Below are 17,059 nucleotides of genomic sequence, written 5' to 3'. Positions count from 1 at the left end.
TTATTCAAAGGTATTGTCTGCAAATTTTGTTTTCAAAAGAACAACATTAACCAACATTGCATTTAAAATACGCCAAATGCTAGCTATTATTGTGCACGAAAATATGAAACTTGGAGACAATACCCTGAATAATGAGAGGCTCTCATTTGTAAAAAAAAAAAAAAAAGGAAATCTATCGAGTGGTTTAAAAAATGTTCGCTAATTTGTTTAAGTAGACCAAAATGTTTACAAGAGCGCCTCGATGCATACTAATCAAATCCTTTATTCTAGCAAACGACTGGGGCTATCTCCATGATCTTTCATGCACGTTTTTAAAAAGAGTTAAACTACTAGGAGGTGAAATTGCATGTCAGAAGCGCTTCGTTTTCTATAAATAACAGCCGAACATCAAGATTGTCCTTTTTTTTTTTTTTAACCGTATTTCTAACTATACAAACTTCATCCCAAAATATTTCGATAACGCTCTTACAGATTTGGCTTAAAATTTACGAACATCAAGGCGGCCATTGGAGGAAAAAGCTCCCGCGAACAATTTTAGAAGAATAGTTTCCAGGGGCAAGAAATACTGCTGCAAGTAAAATAGGTAATGGCGTCATTTCGTTGCTATGACAAATCCGATGTTATTGCAATCCTGATCATAACAATTTTTCATCTTTATCTAATACAATTGTCAGTGGTGGCAATTTTTCCAAATTTGTTTATGGCGATGCCGTTTATGCTCAAACTTGGGAGATATTGACCCTGAAAAACTGTATCGAGCCACCTTAAAAAAACCGCCGCCGCCAAATCGTTAGATTATATCTCAGACACGTAGTTTGAGCACAAAAAAAAAAAACAATCCAGAGCCAGCAGCCTCTAAAATAACTTAAAGGTTTTGTGAACTATAAGGAAGATTCCATCTTAGATTCCAGTCCATCACTCATTGTGGAGTTGCCGTCGTTCTCTGCCAGTACAAAGGCAGCTGATAAGAGGACACTGTAAATCCACGTAAAAAAAATTCCAAAAGCAAACAGTTTTAAAAATAACTGAAAAAAAATTCCTCTGTAATCACCATAGAACAATTATTAATACAAAACTTCGTTAACTATCAAACGATGACTGAGATTTAAACAGATAAAAACGGCCTTCCAAAATGTCCGACAGGACTTGAAAAAGTCGGGCCGACGTTTTAAAGTCTGTTTCCGTTGACATAGCCTCATTGGTTGAATCATTACAGAATTTAATGTACACAAACTGCATTTCCATTCATGATTTTTTTTTTTTTAATCTAATTTTCCTACACGACAGGTGTTGCTCTACTATGCCTCAAACTCAACTCAATGTGCGTGTGTTCTGCACACAGGCAGGTCCTTCCTTAAAGTTAACATTAATCGGAAAATAACCTTTATTCAGGATGTTAATCAACCAAGTTTGTCACTTTGTGTTTTATCAAGTCTAAAAACCCTCGGCTGTGCACCTGTGCAAGAGAGGCTGTTTGTAAGACATCTTGAAAATATTAAGTAATCTTCGTGCTGTTTACATTTAACTCTAAATTCTAATAAACAAACTTCTTGTCGTTTATTGATAGGGACGGTGAGACAAGAGCAACTCCACCACAATCACTAGGTCACAACTTACTAGGTTGCTTTTTTAATTACTCGTAAATTCTCTGCTTTACAGTCAAACTTGTACATTCTTCGTTCCTTCCTTCCTTTTCTTCCACTTATCTTCAAGGTTTAGCCTTTAGCTCTACTGTAGTTTACTCACTATCCCTCTCCCTCTCCCTCTAAAAAACTTGTTTCTCAGCGGCTCTCAATTCAGTTGTTTGCGTGGATAATATGTTTGCCTTAGGTTGCAATTAGAACAATTAAACGCTTCCTACTCTTAAAAACTTGTGTTAACATAAAATGAACGAGTTTCCTAAGTTTAATTACTAAAAAGGTCGAAATGTTCATTTAAAGGATATAAGTGTTTTCCGAGGGACATCAAGTTTAGAGACAAGATGTCCCTCTCTCAAAAAGCACACTGCTTATATTTAACTTAATAAGCTAATTAGCAAATTGGTTATTTATCATGTTTCATTTTTAAACGCGGGTAAATACTTAGAATGTTCTAGAACCTTAAAAGCCTATTGATCGGATATTTATCAAACTTTCATTAACTTTTCAAATATATCTAAAATCGGGGAGATTAGTCCTGTGACAATTCTATCAAAATTAAATTATAGGGCTCAATAAAAAACTTCGCCAATCCAGTATGAAGCTTAATTTCTGTTTCACAAAGTGAATCAAACTTTGTATACGAAGAACCAAAATACGATGATGGTTGCCGGCATAAATTTGAAATTAATCATCTGCAGTCAGCGTTAATTGATGTTGCCTTCCAAAGGTAGATCCTGGACAACACCACAGCCCACATCATCTTGACTTATGAAAGTGCTGAACTTCATGGTGTCAGAATGAATTCCTCGTGTCTCCGGAAGCTGATCGACCCCATCTTTGATCGGATTTGACAGGTTTTTCGCTGTTAAAATTAAAGCGCAAGTAAATAAAACGTAATGCAATAGACAATTAAAAAAGAGACCTTACAGTGCGATAAAAAATATATATCCAGGACCACTTAGCCAGAACTAAAAAAAAAAACCGATAACATTGCATAGAGAAAGTAACCAAAGTCCCGCGAGCAAATGGACGAGCAGCAGCTGTTTCAATTCGAATTAACCGCTTTGAGTTCAAAACGGTCCTGGGTAGTCGATCTTAGTTTCGACCGTTTGTCACAAAACTGTCTTCAACTATCACGCTCTCCGGGCATGTTCAAATTGTTCATGATAGTCGATGATAGTTTGTTTTCCTGTTTCGCACCCTTAAGATAGTCGATGACAGTTTCTTATTCCAAGGAAACAGAGTTAGCCTGATCGGTGTGCAAAAATTAATAATAGCAACAATAATATTAATAATTATAATAATAATAATAATAATAATAATAATAATAACAATAATAATAATAATAATAAAATACATCAAGGCCAATGAAACAGAGAAATAGAGCAGATATGTTCCATATCATGTTTCTCATACTAGTAAATCCACCAACATAACGGTTTTCATTTTTCTACAAAGAGCCATGATCAAGCTGACTTTAGGCCGTAAGACATTTGTTCACATTTTCATGCGCCCGGAGCTTGGGAGAGCAACCACGCAATTTCCGGTTCCGATCATTTTGAACCATCTGCACGATCTTAATTGACCCGTTTGGCTGCAAGCGATGATAGCAAATGACAGTGGTCCCTGCTCAAAGGGTGTTTTACGTCAAGGACTGAGTTGATCGAAGCCTGGTTTGTTGCATAACTCTGGGTTAAGTGCATCTAAATGGAGCATATCAGTTCTCATGGTAACCTAGATTATCGCTAATCGTCCCTTTTATAACTAGGCCCGAAAGCCCACCTATAAGACAGGGTTGATAAAATCAAAAACTATCTTTTCCTTTCCTAATCCGCCTTATAAGTGGAGCTCATACAATATACGACTTGTATTCGATGAACTTAAAGTTTTATTCATAAAGTATGTGCTCGCACACTGATTGCACAGCAATCGAGCAGAAAATCAAGTTTCCGAGTTAAAGGAAATGTAACATGCAGTTAATGTAGCGCTGACCTTTTCAAAAAAGGTTGTCACCAACTTCGTGCGCATGGCCAACGATAACGATAATAATGAAAGAAATACATTCAGTGCCTAACTCACATTGTCCTGGGATAACCGCAGCCTCAAATTTATTTTTTAGGTTTAGGGATGTTCTCTTGTCATGACGTGCAGAGACCCATCTTTTTCTTCTCTTTCTAAATGCGTCTTTTATCTGTTGAGGTCAAGTGATAAAATTTAGCTCAGTTTAAGTCAGTTATTCAATACCGGTTGAAAGGGAAAGATAGATATCAATTTTAACAGAAAATGACTGATTAAGCTTAAGCTTACAAGAATGAAAAAGGATAAAATTAGTTTTAGAGACAATATTGAGTCCTAATCTATTAACTTTCATCCATTCGGCAATGTATTTAAGTTCCTGATTTAAGGCTGATTCAAGGAGACCAAGGCTCTTTCTAGAAAAAAAGAGGTTAGTATCATAAGCAAATAAATGAAATTTTAACAAACTATACGCATTAGGCAAGTCATTGACATATAATAAGAATAAAAGAGGTCCTGGAATAGATCCTTGTGGAAACCACAAGACACAGGTAAAGAGAAAGAATTATGGCCATTTACACTTACACTTGTTTTCTTTGGGATAAATATGAATTAAACCATTTATATGCAGCACCTCTTAATCCCTAATGGGTAAGCTTAGTTAAAAAAATGCATGATTGACAGTATCAAATGCTTTTTTCAAATCGACAAATATTCCACAGCCAAATTCATTATTATCAATGGACTGCCGAATAGTTTCGGTGATAGAAATAAGAGCATCGGAAGGCAAACATTTTTCTCTGAAAACAGGCTGGAATGGATAGAGAATTATTAATTCTTCCAAATATCTATATAGGCGACGATACAGCTTTCTCAAATAATTTACTAAAGTTGGAAAGAACAGAAATTGGTCTATAATTGTCTTTGTCAAATTTTGAGCCTTTCTTAAAAACAGGGCTTTACTTTATCAGGAAAATTACTACTACTAAAGGAATCATTGACTACTAATGGAACACAGATAATGGAACACGGATAATGCGGGCCAGCAACGGTTAACGATGGAGAGCGCTGACAAGAACAGCAACCGCAAGTTCGATGTCTCACTTGATGGAATGCTTCCGTCTCACTATGCAAATCTCAATGCCTGTGTTTTAGCTCCCGCCGTATGAAAATTTGTCGAGTGTACAGTACACTGTACCGCAACTGATCCCCGACCGTGAATGATTCCCAGACCGAAAATGATCCTCAAAATGGACTGCAAATGATCTTCGACCGCAACTGATCTCCATTGTCGACCACAAATGATCAGGAGAGGAAACTTAGAATGGCCTCGACTTAAGTTACCGGATCATGGTGTCACGTTGGAGTTTATTATCGCAACAAAAAGTGTTAATTAAACTGAATAAATTTAGCACATAAATGTCAAGACGGAAAAAGAAAAACTGTAAATAAAACACAAAGAAATGCAAACAAGAAAAAACAAACAAACAAACAAGCAAACTTGTATTACCTGTTTGTTAAGAATGCAATGAAATATGAAGATCATCAGGCCCTGAAGAGAGTTGAATATGGTGAATATATACTTGAAGATAATGGTATCGGAATTGAAACTCAACAACCCAAACAGCCAAGTGATTCCAAGCAATGGAAGAATGACCCCAGAGGCTTTGACTCCAGTTCTCACTTTTTCCACCTGTGTCTTGTTCTGCATATATTTTGTTCCCATCATTTGGCGCATAACCAAAATAAAAACCACGATATTAACCTGTAAAAGTCACAGAAATTGCATGTATTTTGCCCCCATCATTTGGCGCATAACCAAAATAAATACTACCATATTAACCTGTAAAAGTTGCAAAAATTTTAGCAAGTAACCTCGAACCACGTTACTCTTTGAGTTTCAAGGCGGAAAATGTGGCGAGCATTTTGTTTCAGGTCCATTTTTTACTTGGCATTACTTAATGGCGTTTCCATCATACACAAGATGCTACTGTAGAGTTATGAAGACGACATCAGACAAATTTAATCCGATCGGGGATCACTAACCATAATATATTTTTAGTGATTTTTTCAAATTCTTTAAGTTTGATTGCCATCCCAACCTGAGAAAACAACTAACATTTCGCGACGCCACCACTGGTTTCCCCGCGAACTGACGTCTGAGAAACGAGCACAGAAATTCCATACTGATGAAGCGTCACTGCCCAGATCTGGTAAGTGCATATGATTGGCCGAAGAAAATTTTCCACGCGGCACGACCAATCAGAAGTACTAACCAGATCTGGGTAGTGACGCGTCATCAGTATGGAATTTCTGCGCTCGTCTCTACGTCATTTCGCAGGGAAACCAGTGGTGGCGTCTCGAAATGTAGGCTGTTTTCTAAGGCTGTTGCCATCCCGACGAAGCAACAGGCGACCGGAAACTGTTTTAATCATCCTAAATGTACTTTCAGCAACAAAACTTTACCATTATTTACGGAATGCAATTTATTGAAAGACATGTTTTGCCAACACAAACTATTTTCATTGACATTTCGACTAGTCAATAACAAGTTTTAGACCTTCGGAATGAATTCCATGTTTTCTCCAGTTTTGCAATGTCTATTCCCGTACATCTCACTGAATTTTTTGGTTTGTAAGCCTTTAGAATGACCCGGCATCAGTTGGTTCCGGCAGGTCCAAAATATTTATTATCTTGAAGAGCCTATGACAGATAACTTTATAATCTTTATAATCTAGGCTTTTCTGAAATATTTTAAGGGAGAAATAGAAGGGAAATTAGGTGTAGCTTCAGTAGCTGACTGCCTCCAACTTAAACAACGATTTGCTTATTGATAGTGCGTTGAGGAAGGGAGACTTCAAAACACACTTGCGCAGACAGAATATTTTTCATCTTCAAACAACAGTCGGTTCAAATAGTTGAAAAGGTTTAATCTACCATATGGGTACCGGCGTGGATCCACACGGGTTTCCACAGGAAATCGGTCAGATTTTTCAAAATAAATATATTTTTTATAACAAAAAAAAAAAACACTCTCCAATTTGAAATCTGGCCAATATCCCGTCTGAATGAATCGGAAACCCAGGAAAGGGGACTTAAACGATTTTTAAAAAATCCAAAACATTTCCTTGGGGAGCCTACCCCCGGATAAGCTTGCGAGTTCGGTGCTCGTTCAGGAAATCAGTCAGTATTTATCCTAGATCCGCGCCTGGGTTAGGCATGATAAGACTAGACACGTTAAATGTGTTTTTTTACTGACCAGAATAACACCTAGAGCTGGGACAATAAAGGCCCAAATCAATCCCTCATCAGCATTTAACCAGCAAGCTTCTTTGTGACCATATCTTTTCAGCTGGGTGACAGACAGCGAAATTATAACCATTATGGCTGGAAAACCTAGAAATTTTAAAACATCCCGTAAAATTTCGAAAATTAGCCCCTCCATGTATAAGCCACTCCAAATAGAAGCCTCTCAAACTCTTAACGTTAAATCGCCCCTCCAAGGGGTGGGGGCGGGGGGGCTTGTACTTGGAAGTTTGGAAATTGCCTTTAAATACAAAGTAAAACAAAGAAAAAAGGTAAACTTCCTTTCAAGTATGAGGCTAGTCCAATCTATTTGGAAACGCGAATTTCCCTCCCTACATAAGCCGCTCCGAATATAAACCCCTCAAAATGGGCCTCTGAAAAATATAACCCTCCGGACTTATTATTGGAATTTTACGGTAATTAGACACCAATATGACACGCATAATAACATCTTAACAGCATCATGCCGCTATTCTCGTGTGTGTGTGTTTTTTTCCCCTTGGTTTGTTTTCTTCGTTCTTTTATTGGTGCCTTTTTTCGGCTGTTTTCGTTATTTATTTATTTATTTATTTGTTTTTGTTTTTGTTTATTGTTTCATGTATAGACGCAGAAAAGACGCAACAATCATGTTACCTACTAAGCTTTCTTACAAGAAACCCTGAAGTGGTGGAATTTAAACTAGATTCTTCGTCAGGTTTATGTGATATAGAGTGTTTTCACGTGAAGTCACCGCGGTCATATTGGTGTCCCAAAACAATGAAACGGCGACCTTGTTGGTGTCTCAAACCAATCCTGTAGGAGTTGAACTCTTTTCTTGTGCAAACGCTTTCTTTTGTTCCAATAAATTTACATAGATACTGACCATGTGAGGGAAAACGCTTTATAGCCGACAGTATCGATCACGTTTACACTAAATCAAATTGAGCTGAACGTGAAGAAAATTAACTTTGTATCCTCAACATTCACAAGATTTTCCTTACTTAGCAGCGTTTTTATTTTTCTTTTGCTGAAAAAAGATGACGAAAAGATGTGCTATTCTTTAAAGGGTACTTTTTAGTTTTAGAAGCCCTATAAATCGCTCCAATCCTTGCTCTGAAGTAGAATGACTTGTTTCTTGACATTTTTAAAATATCCCTTGGCAGTTTTGGCTCAAACTCCTGCTACATACATTTTGATGTACTGCAATGCATTTTCATCGACTTTTACTGCCGTTTGTTGCTTCCAACTCAGGAAAGAGGTATTGAGCTAGATTGGACGCTACCTCGTATCAGAGCTCAGATAGAACTGTCCAGCACCTTTGTTTATGACTATAAAATGAGCACGAGTGGCAGTTCTGCAAAGAATTCGCACCTCACCCAGGGGGGACAAACGACAATGATGCCCATGCCTGTGAACCGAATTACATACCACAGTGCAAAATAAAATTATCGCAAAAATACTGCCCGTCAATAAATTTACAACTCTGAAATTTTTGTCACTCCTTCCTTCAATGAATGGGTAGTTTTTTTCTTGATTATTTTGTTTTGCTCTGCAATACATGTTTATACAGTTCAATTCGCAGACATGGGCATCATTGCCATTCGTCCCCCCTGGCTGAGGTGCGAATTCCTCGCAGAGCTGCCGCTCGTGCTCATTTTCTGGTCATAAACAAAAGTGCTGGACAGTCCTATCTGAGCTTCGATAGAAGGTAGCTTATAATCCGAATACCTTTTTCCTGAATTGGAAGCAACGTATAGTAGGATAAGCCGTTGAGGATGCATTCGACTTCAGAGCAAGGTTTGGAGCAATTCATAGTGCTTCTTAAACTAAAAAGTTTATTTCAAAGAATAGCACGATAGGCAATCGGCTTTTCTTTTTTTTTTTTCAGAATTGGCAAACATTGAATTTACTTGTCCCGAAAATTCGAACTGGTGGCTCCTTCTACCTGATAGTAATTTTTTTTTGAAATATAAAACAATTTTACAGCTGAATTTTGAGCGACTTTTAGTTATGGACTTCTGCTCCAACGATTTTTCTGAAATTTCTTTGGCATATTTATTAAATCAACAAAAGCCGATACCAGAAATTTCAGTAAAAAATATTAGCAAAATTTTTTGCTAGACGCGATTTTCTTTGAACAGTAGGGTACTTTTAAGCGCTAATTTCTCAAGAAATATTTACCATCAATAAACTCGGAAAATTTCACATTATTACCAAATGACTTCTGTTGTTCTTTGCAAAGTTTCGCAGGGATCGCGTAAAAACGAAAAAGTTATGACGGAAAATTTGTCACAGCTAAATGCTTTCGTATTAATTACGGAGCCACCTTAAGTCTCTTGGTAATTTAGTCACCACGGCGTTTTGTAGTCGTAATTTTTTCTCCCTTAGCAGGACTGACCTAAAATCTCCTTCCTGGTAGGCCAGGTATCTTTTTTCATTTTATTATTTATTTATTTAACAGACTTATATATTTCAAATGAACGCGAAGAGTCCAGTCTAGTCCTGTTTTACAGGGATGATAACAGCCTTACACAGTATATTACATACGCGTTTCTTCCAACAGGAAAATCTTAGGGAGTGTACCTACCCCATCCAAACAAGTAAAAGAATTTGACTTTATCCTCAGCGTGTCCGTGAAGAACTCGTACGATAACAATGTAATGCAGTATGCCTTCACACAGCATCCATGAAAATAGGGCGAGCAAAAAATAGTGCAGTAGGGCAGCGACCACAGTGCACTCGGGCTACAAGTTAAGATAATACAGAAGACTATAAATCAATTTAACTTATATATTTAATACGCCACTTGCGCCTACCACAATGCACCTTATTTACTCCCCCAAATTTTGCATTTTGGGTATTACAGCCGTCCCAAAAACAAATTGAAAACAATGAAACAGTGCTTATGCAAAAATCCAAGGGGTGGTGGTGGAAAGGGGGGGGGGTGGAACTTGCATTATGGGAGATGTGCAAGCGGTGTATAGACTATTTTCTGATACGTGAACGACCGACAGAGGCTTACTTTGCTGACTCGAATATTTCTTTGAATATTCAGATAGGCAATTTATCAGTGGCGACCAAGAGCCCGCTCTTGGTGGCGACACGATAGGTCGGACATTTGACTTCAGCTACCAGAATTTATTTCAGTTTTTGCTTTCTTATTAGTAAATTTGTCAATCTCACTGAGGTTTAAAAAAACAATAGCCCTCTAATTTACACAAGAAAACAACAAAGGGAAGAATTTAGGAAGTTTTAGAAAAACGACATCATCGTAGTGCAAGTGTCCTATAGTGTGGAGTCTATCACGATATTGTCTTCTAATTTGAAAAATTTTACATACCTCTTTGTTTCTTGCTGAGCCTTCCAATATAGCAAGTATACAACTACAGGCAATGGCAGCGCATAAGTTTAGCAAAACTTTTACTCTCGAACCTTTAATTTCCCTCCAGAAGACCAAAGTAACAGCCATGGTAAGAAGAACAGAAAACAGTGAGATGGAACAGCCAATTATCGATATGATTTCCAAGGCTTGCTTGTGAGGTAATGTCGTCTTAACAAAGATAAGAGAGTCGGTTAGAAGCGACCACGGTATACTTACTTGACCCGAAAAAGCTATTTCCGTTAATTACAATGTTTTGATAGTCAAAGACAAAACGTACAAAAACGTAGGCTTCTCTACAGCATGTAGCAGAAAGAATAACGCAGTGAATATTAAAATGTTAGTTATGATGCGGAGTTTACTCATCGAGATACAAAGCATTCTTCGGTCTTTGAATTAGGCAACAATTCAAGCTAAGAATGGGGAGTATTTTAGAGGCGAGAAACGAGGCAAAAATCAAACTAAGACAGCTGGAATGGAACGTGGCCGATCCTGTTTACGTGGAGGTGGGGGATCCCAGGTAGGTGAGGTAAACCGCTTAGGTGGGGTACCCACATGTCCATAATTATGATCTCTCATTTTAATTTGATCACGTTTACATGAAAGGTGAGGTGACCAGCCAAGGCGGGTAGCCCGGTCTGCCAGACCGGGTAACCCTCTCAGCCGGGGTCAGATTTTGCCATGTAAACGTTCAAGGTGGGGTAACCCCACTAGCCGGGGTCGGATTCGTGATACATCAAATTCGCACAATAATCACTTTGACGGTGGCTTTGCATCATTATTAAAGGTAACAATAGAAAGCCACAGCACTGAAGGTTGCAGCAAGAGCAGCAAGTGAGTGTAGACAAGCATTAATCGCCATAGCACGTGGTTTACCGGCACTTTTCTAGTTTACGTGCTTAGCGACCATTCAATAATCTTGAGAAAGTGCACTCCGGGATGGCGGGGTCGAAAGATTGCAAGTAATGGAGGAATATTTCGTTACCCCACATAAGCTGGTTACCTCACCTACCGGGGGTTCTCCACCTCCATGTAAACAGGCCCTAAGTCATAGCGAGTTCCACATTCATTGTCAAAGCTGCACTGAGATTATAACTAAGTTTTCTCTGGCATCTTTGCTCATACTTGGGACAGTCTAAAAGATTGAATATCAAATAATGATTCTGTCGAAGTGAAAGCCAATAATATGTTTTTGGTTATTTTTCGAAAACACTGGAGTTTAACCTAAAACGTCGGCCAAATTATGTCAAGTTACCGTACCAGTCGTTCTCCATCCTGGCCATGGAAAGCCAAAAACATGTACTTATATATTGAAGTTCAGCAGTAGAATAAGTTTAAGAACTAAACAATTATTTAATGATTGTCTTTGATTTCAACATTTTTTTTTCGTAATAAAGCCAAGAAATCTTGGCATAGCTCCTTAAAAGACATGTGCGAAGGTAAACAGTGTCAGTAGGAATCTACGCGATCTAATTAAAAGGGAAATGTAATAATTAAAAAGAACCAGGAAACGTCCGCATTCAAAGCAAGTAGAGGAAATCCAAATTGACTGTTCTTTCTATCACGAATATGTAGTACCTACATTTAAACCGTATGGATCCATAAGAGCTGCAAAGACAGTTAGATGGTCACATTCACATGTTGTGATTGAGGCGTTTGACTGGCTGCGGACAAGTTGGCAGCCGCTGGTTTTCCACATGGCAGGCGGTTCTTTTGGGCGCCAAAAGACACAATGCGTCTCCTTTGACGTGACGGCACGTGGAAGCACCTTAAAAAGAGACACAGATAAACTTCAAATATGTTAACCACGCTCTTGCTGAAAGTACTTCATTTATAACGCTCAGGCTCAGTTCTAACATTAGATAAGGAAGTTGAATGGTTAAGAATGAAGCCTTTCTTTCCCCCTTTCGCTTTAATTTCCTGGGCCGGGTTGTTCAAAGCAGGGTTAAGATAACCGGGGTTAGTACGAAATTTGAATTCAGATATGAAAGCTTAAAAGGCAAATTCAGTTTTATTCTTTTTGCCTACAATTTGATGATTTGTTGCTTTTAAAAGAATAAAGAAAATTATCCGGGAAAGCTCTTTTGAACAAAAGAAAAAGAAACCAAGGATAAAATTTAACCCTCGGTTAGCGCTAATCGGCCTTCGAACAACTGGGGCCTGTTTTCTGTAGTCATTTGAAGACAGTCGAAATATAATTGAGACTGAAACAGTGCCGATCATTTTATTTTGGAAATTGCAAAAATCCACTGCAGCAAGCACTAAATCTTGTAGCCATATAGTAGAGTTCCTGAAATTTCCAGCGCCGGTGCGTATGGCGCACATCAACATGCATGTGTCATTTGTCAATCAGAATACCCCAAACTACGCCAACTATTCAACATCTGGCTTTAAGAATTAGGACCAACGCTAAAAAAATGACCTTTTCAGGAAATACATGTACTATGCAGCCGTCAACGATCGACGACCAAATGACCGTATTTAAATAAAACTTTGTGACCAAAACTGTCTTTATACCTTTCTGTTTTGGAGGATAATCTTAACAGGGTTCTTTAAGTCGTCCAAGGGCCTGGGCTCAACTGTAGAAGAAACGATGGTAGTTCTGGGAAACATCTTGCCACCAGTTTTTTTCTTGAGTGATAACACACCGCCCAATGTCAAATAAACCAAGGTAACAACTTTGGAATCTTGAGAGGAATGAAAAACTTGTGGAGGTAAGAAGATGGAGCTTTGATTGTATGCAACCTGCAAACCATCTTTGCGCAGCTGAAAGAGAAAATGAGCGTAACCTCTCACATCATAGACACTCAAACACACAGCAAAGCTCTAATTTAAGCGGGTTCCCTGCAATATCAAGAAATTTTAGAACCCTCCGTTATTCTTATAGGTCAATTCCCTGGCCTGTAGCTACTAAATTTGGCTCTATTCGAGCTTGTCCTTGGCAAAGTTTGTCTCCATTCTAAACTTTCTGTCAACATTTCGTCTATTTTATGTTTGGTTGAGACAAATACATGTCAGATGCAAGCAAAAAGAATGAATACCTATTCTAGAGAGTAAAGAACCCACTAATCAACATTCATCTATTGTAGCTTCAAATTAACCCTCGGACGTACACGCAAATTCATACCCCCAGCGTGGTACAAGGGGGGAGGGGGGTGGATGTAACCCCTCCCCGGAGTTTTTGATATGTTACAGTATTTTGAAACGATTTTACCTTTAGTGGAAGGGTCGCCATCTTGGCCGCTATCTTGGATTTTACCAAGAATTTGAAATCAGGTTAAAACCGGGAGGAATAGTAATTCTTTGTGCTTTACATGAAAAATAACACATAAATAAACACTTTGCAGGATTTTAGTCACAAGATTTACCATTATTGTTGAAAAAAAAATGAAAAAACATGTATTTTCACGAAAAATTGGCTTGACGTCCTGATACTTATGACGTCATATCTCGTAACCATAGCAACTGACCATTAATGATTCAAATAAGGCAATGAAACGCAAAAAAAAAAAAAAAATAGAAGGATATTCACGGCTGGGGCCCGTTCCTCGAAAGACCCGGAAACGTTTCTGGCCCGAAGGCAAATTTTTCAAATCAAAACCTGTTGAATAGTAGCACAGTTCCAAACAAACAAAATGTCAGTTTTGCTTCGTTAACTGATAGTTTCATTGCAGTATTTTCAAAATTATTGAGACTTTGATCTTGAATGGAACACAGCAACACAAAATAGCTTTCCTGGCCCGAAAAGTTACCGGGACTTTCCAAACAGGTCTCTAGCTAGTCCCTCAACATAAACCAGTTTCCATTACCCCTCCCGGCAGGCCTTAACTTGAATAGCCTGTTCCAAGCGTTCAGATAATGGAGAGCGGTGCGAAGTAAAGAAAGCAATGAAAAGTAGAAGGGGATTGGGGAGAGAGGTGCGGGAATTCTTGTAAGAATTTTTGACAAAAGTGCGTTCCGGTATACCAGATCCTGGTATACCCTCTGAGTGGTTGATTTTGACAGTTTTTGTCAACAGTGGAGCGTCTTCGATCACAGAGAGAAATGCGATATGGCGGTGATGAGAGACTGTACGTCCCATCACGCAGAATTCGAACTCGCAACAACCACAGCGCTGAGTGACTTTCCAAACGTGGAGGCTAAACGCGAAGAGCAAAGAACTGTTTAAAACACCTAGTCGGGAGGATAGATGTTTTGGAAAAAGTCTTATTTTCAGGATTTTTCCTAGAATAAAGCGTGCGTTGGAATGAAGGCAGGATAGAATGCCATTTACGACTGTTGTGGTAACTCTGTTGATTGCCATCATGAAAGACCAAGTGGAACATTTGAACATAATCGGAGTTAAAAGGGGAAGCTGTGAAATTGTATACTGAAGCCCCAAATCGTGGTTGTCTTCAAGAAGGAAAGGTTGGAAAGCTAGTTGCAATCATCGCTACTCATCGTCCACTCAATCATCGAATAGTAAATTTTCCCTTCAATTGTTGTGCATTTTCATTGCTTGAGTTAACGACTTTCTTTGGAAATGAGCGATATTTGTTTGTCGCTTGATTCATAATTTTTTCACGTACACGCTGAAATCATGTTTTAAAGCCGTAAAAAAATTCATTGTATATGAACACTTCTCCAGCTCTCTGTTGTCTGAAATTCTTACATTAGGTTTTTAGCAAGATTATGTACACATAATATTAATTTTTGCTCTGAGAAATTTTGATTTATTCGCAAGAAAAATAATAAATGTATGGGGTTGTAACACCAGTCATGATTGACAAGTGAAGACCATCTATAGCTGATGCGGTCTGAGTGGGCGGAAGAGTCTATTTAAAACAAATCTTACAGGCGTTCCTTCTCTCACCTCTCCTCCTCCCTCGCTTTACTTTTTCGCGCTCCTTTTTACTTCGCACCGCTCCCCACTATCTGAACGCCTGGAACAGGCTATAACTTGAATGGCACCCCGAGTTTCGCCAGGGTTTGTAAGACACGCATTTCTAGTTTATTAAGGGCCTCTTCACACATCAGCCCGCCGGGTTGACCGGGTTGGCCCAGTTTCCGGGATCTCATAGGAAAAGGCTGGCTAGCTCGGTAACCGTCAGGTGATCTCAGTTTTTCCAACCGGGGCCTCGGTAAGCGGGTTGCCATATGAACAATTCAGCCTAGTCTAGATGAAGACGGGATGAATTTAGCGGCCCGGATGGTATCGTCTTGATTTGCCTGCTGTATTTTCAACGTTATAAGCATCCCATTTGACTTCAGTGATACATTTAGAAGAGTTGCCAAAGCTATGATAGGCGCGAAAGTTTTGACTTTCTGTTTCGCCATGTTTGCTTTGTTTCTCGAATTTCGCGCTAGAGCTCGTCGCCCGGGTCTTCCCCTTTTTTTTTCGTCTCAGAAACCGGGCTGAAGTTTCTCATGTGAGCCCAAGGAAATATTGTTTCGTCCCGGTAACCGGCCCAGCCCTGTCAACTAGGCCCATGGAAGGGGCTCTAATAGCATTGTACTGATAAAGTACAAGTTGAGTTGTTTGTACCGTGCTGTTTTGATCAACGTGATCAATCCTCATTATCAAATTTTTGGATTGAAAAACCATTTTCGTCGATGCGTTAAGTGTGGCCGCGACTCCCAGTCCATATGCATCCATCGTCTTAACCATCATTTGACTCTTGTTTTGACCAGCCTGTGGAGAATTCAAACGAGTCTGATAATTGTTGTTGCTGTGAAAATCCTGTCCTATATACTATACCTCAAAAGGAGGTAGAACACTCCTGTGCTTTAGACAACGTACCATTTGTTATATCGTTTTATGAAGAAAAGCTGAATACCGTAAGTAGGAAATTCACTACTACCAAAGAAAACAAAGCGCAAAACATAGAGCTGCGATTATGTTTTGCAACTATGTATAGTGATAGTTATGGTTACCTTAAAATTAATGTTTTGGAAATCGAAACCCAATAAGAATATGACAAGGTCAATAAAAACGGAAGCCCATTTGGTAGGAAAAGATATAACTTAGAGTTTCGATTGTGTTTTACAATCAGAAAAACTATAAAAAAAAAATTACTGCTCTTGTGCCGATTATATGGCTGTTGACACCGACTGCACCGCCTTAGTGCAGTGGCTATTTAAATTTAATGTAGTAAAACGTGTCAGGAGCCCATGAGTATCTGACAGTGTTCAAGGCTCTTTGCTGTCTTTTAAGTTGGTGTTTCTTCTGTTTTCCTTAGAACTTAAAACTTTAACAGTAAGGTTTTTTATAAGGACAAGGGTTTAAGACGTGTCCGACCTCCTTTTGAGCTCTAAAATTTATTGTGTAGACTCTTCCGCAGAACTTCGATGGGGCGTTATTGGATGTCGGCTGAGCGCAAGCACGAGAACTCAAAATGGCGCTTCCCTCGTCGCTTACCAACCAAGTTTTGCACTTCCACCTGCACTAAGAATCTGTGCACGCTTCATTTGAACCCCTGCAGATGAGGGAGGCAAATATCTAAATGTCTTAACTGTCTATCGGCAGGTTCCACAAGTGATTTCGGCTCTATTAAAATCCCATACCCTTTTATATAGTAAAACGTTTTAAAGAGAGCTACCTACAAAAATGGGCACAGTTACTCACAAGACATTAGTAAGCCAAGAACGTAAAGAGAGAGGGATAGGTTATAACTTACAAACACATCAACTATAAAGAACAAATAAAACTTAACATGCATAGTAAAAAAAAGGTCGTGGTGAGGTGGTTCAGTCTTCTTCT

The 17,059-nt window shown here is 38.7% G+C and overlaps 1 protein-coding gene across 1 annotated transcript; it reads right to left on the bottom strand.

Annotated features, from left to right (window-relative positions):
- Nucleotides 1–833: 833 nt before the first annotated feature.
- Nucleotides 834–15,955, bottom strand: LOC140948855 (adhesion G-protein coupled receptor D1-like). The gene is made up of 9 exons (XM_073398124.1): nucleotides 15,845–15,955; nucleotides 12,838–13,086; nucleotides 11,903–12,088; nucleotides 10,282–10,491; nucleotides 9,529–9,685; nucleotides 6,916–7,052; nucleotides 5,167–5,421; nucleotides 3,720–3,831; nucleotides 834–2,502 (listed from the first exon to the last, which is right to left on the bottom strand). The coding sequence occupies exons 1-9, from the start codon at nucleotides 15,953–15,955 to the stop codon at nucleotides 2,345–2,347; spliced, it is 1,575 nt and encodes a 524-aa protein (XP_073254225.1). The 3' UTR covers nucleotides 834–2,344.
- Nucleotides 15,956–17,059: the final 1,104 nt, after the last annotated feature.

The sequence above is a fragment of the Porites lutea genome, chromosome 9 (genome assembly GCF_958299795.1).
Source record: "Porites lutea chromosome 9, jaPorLute2.1, whole genome shotgun sequence".
In the NCBI taxonomy this organism is placed as follows: Eukaryota; Metazoa; Cnidaria; class Anthozoa; order Scleractinia; family Poritidae; genus Porites; species Porites lutea.
This window is presented reverse-complemented; position numbering and strand designations above follow the sequence as displayed.

Excerpts from the sequence above, each read along its gene's own strand:
- LOC140948855 (XM_073398124.1), bottom strand. The coding sequence starts at position 15,955 with ATGGATGCATATGGACTGGGAGTCGCGGCCACACTTAACGCATCGACG. Across the intron at positions 5,422-6,915 it reads CAGCTCTAGGTGTTATTCTG|GTTAATATCGTGGTTTTTAT; the intron begins GTCAGTAAAAAA and ends TGACTTTTACAG. Across the intron at positions 2,503-3,719 it reads TGCGGTTATCCCAGGACAAT|CGAAAAACCTGTCAAATCCG; the intron begins GTGAGTTAGGCA and ends TAATTTTAACAG.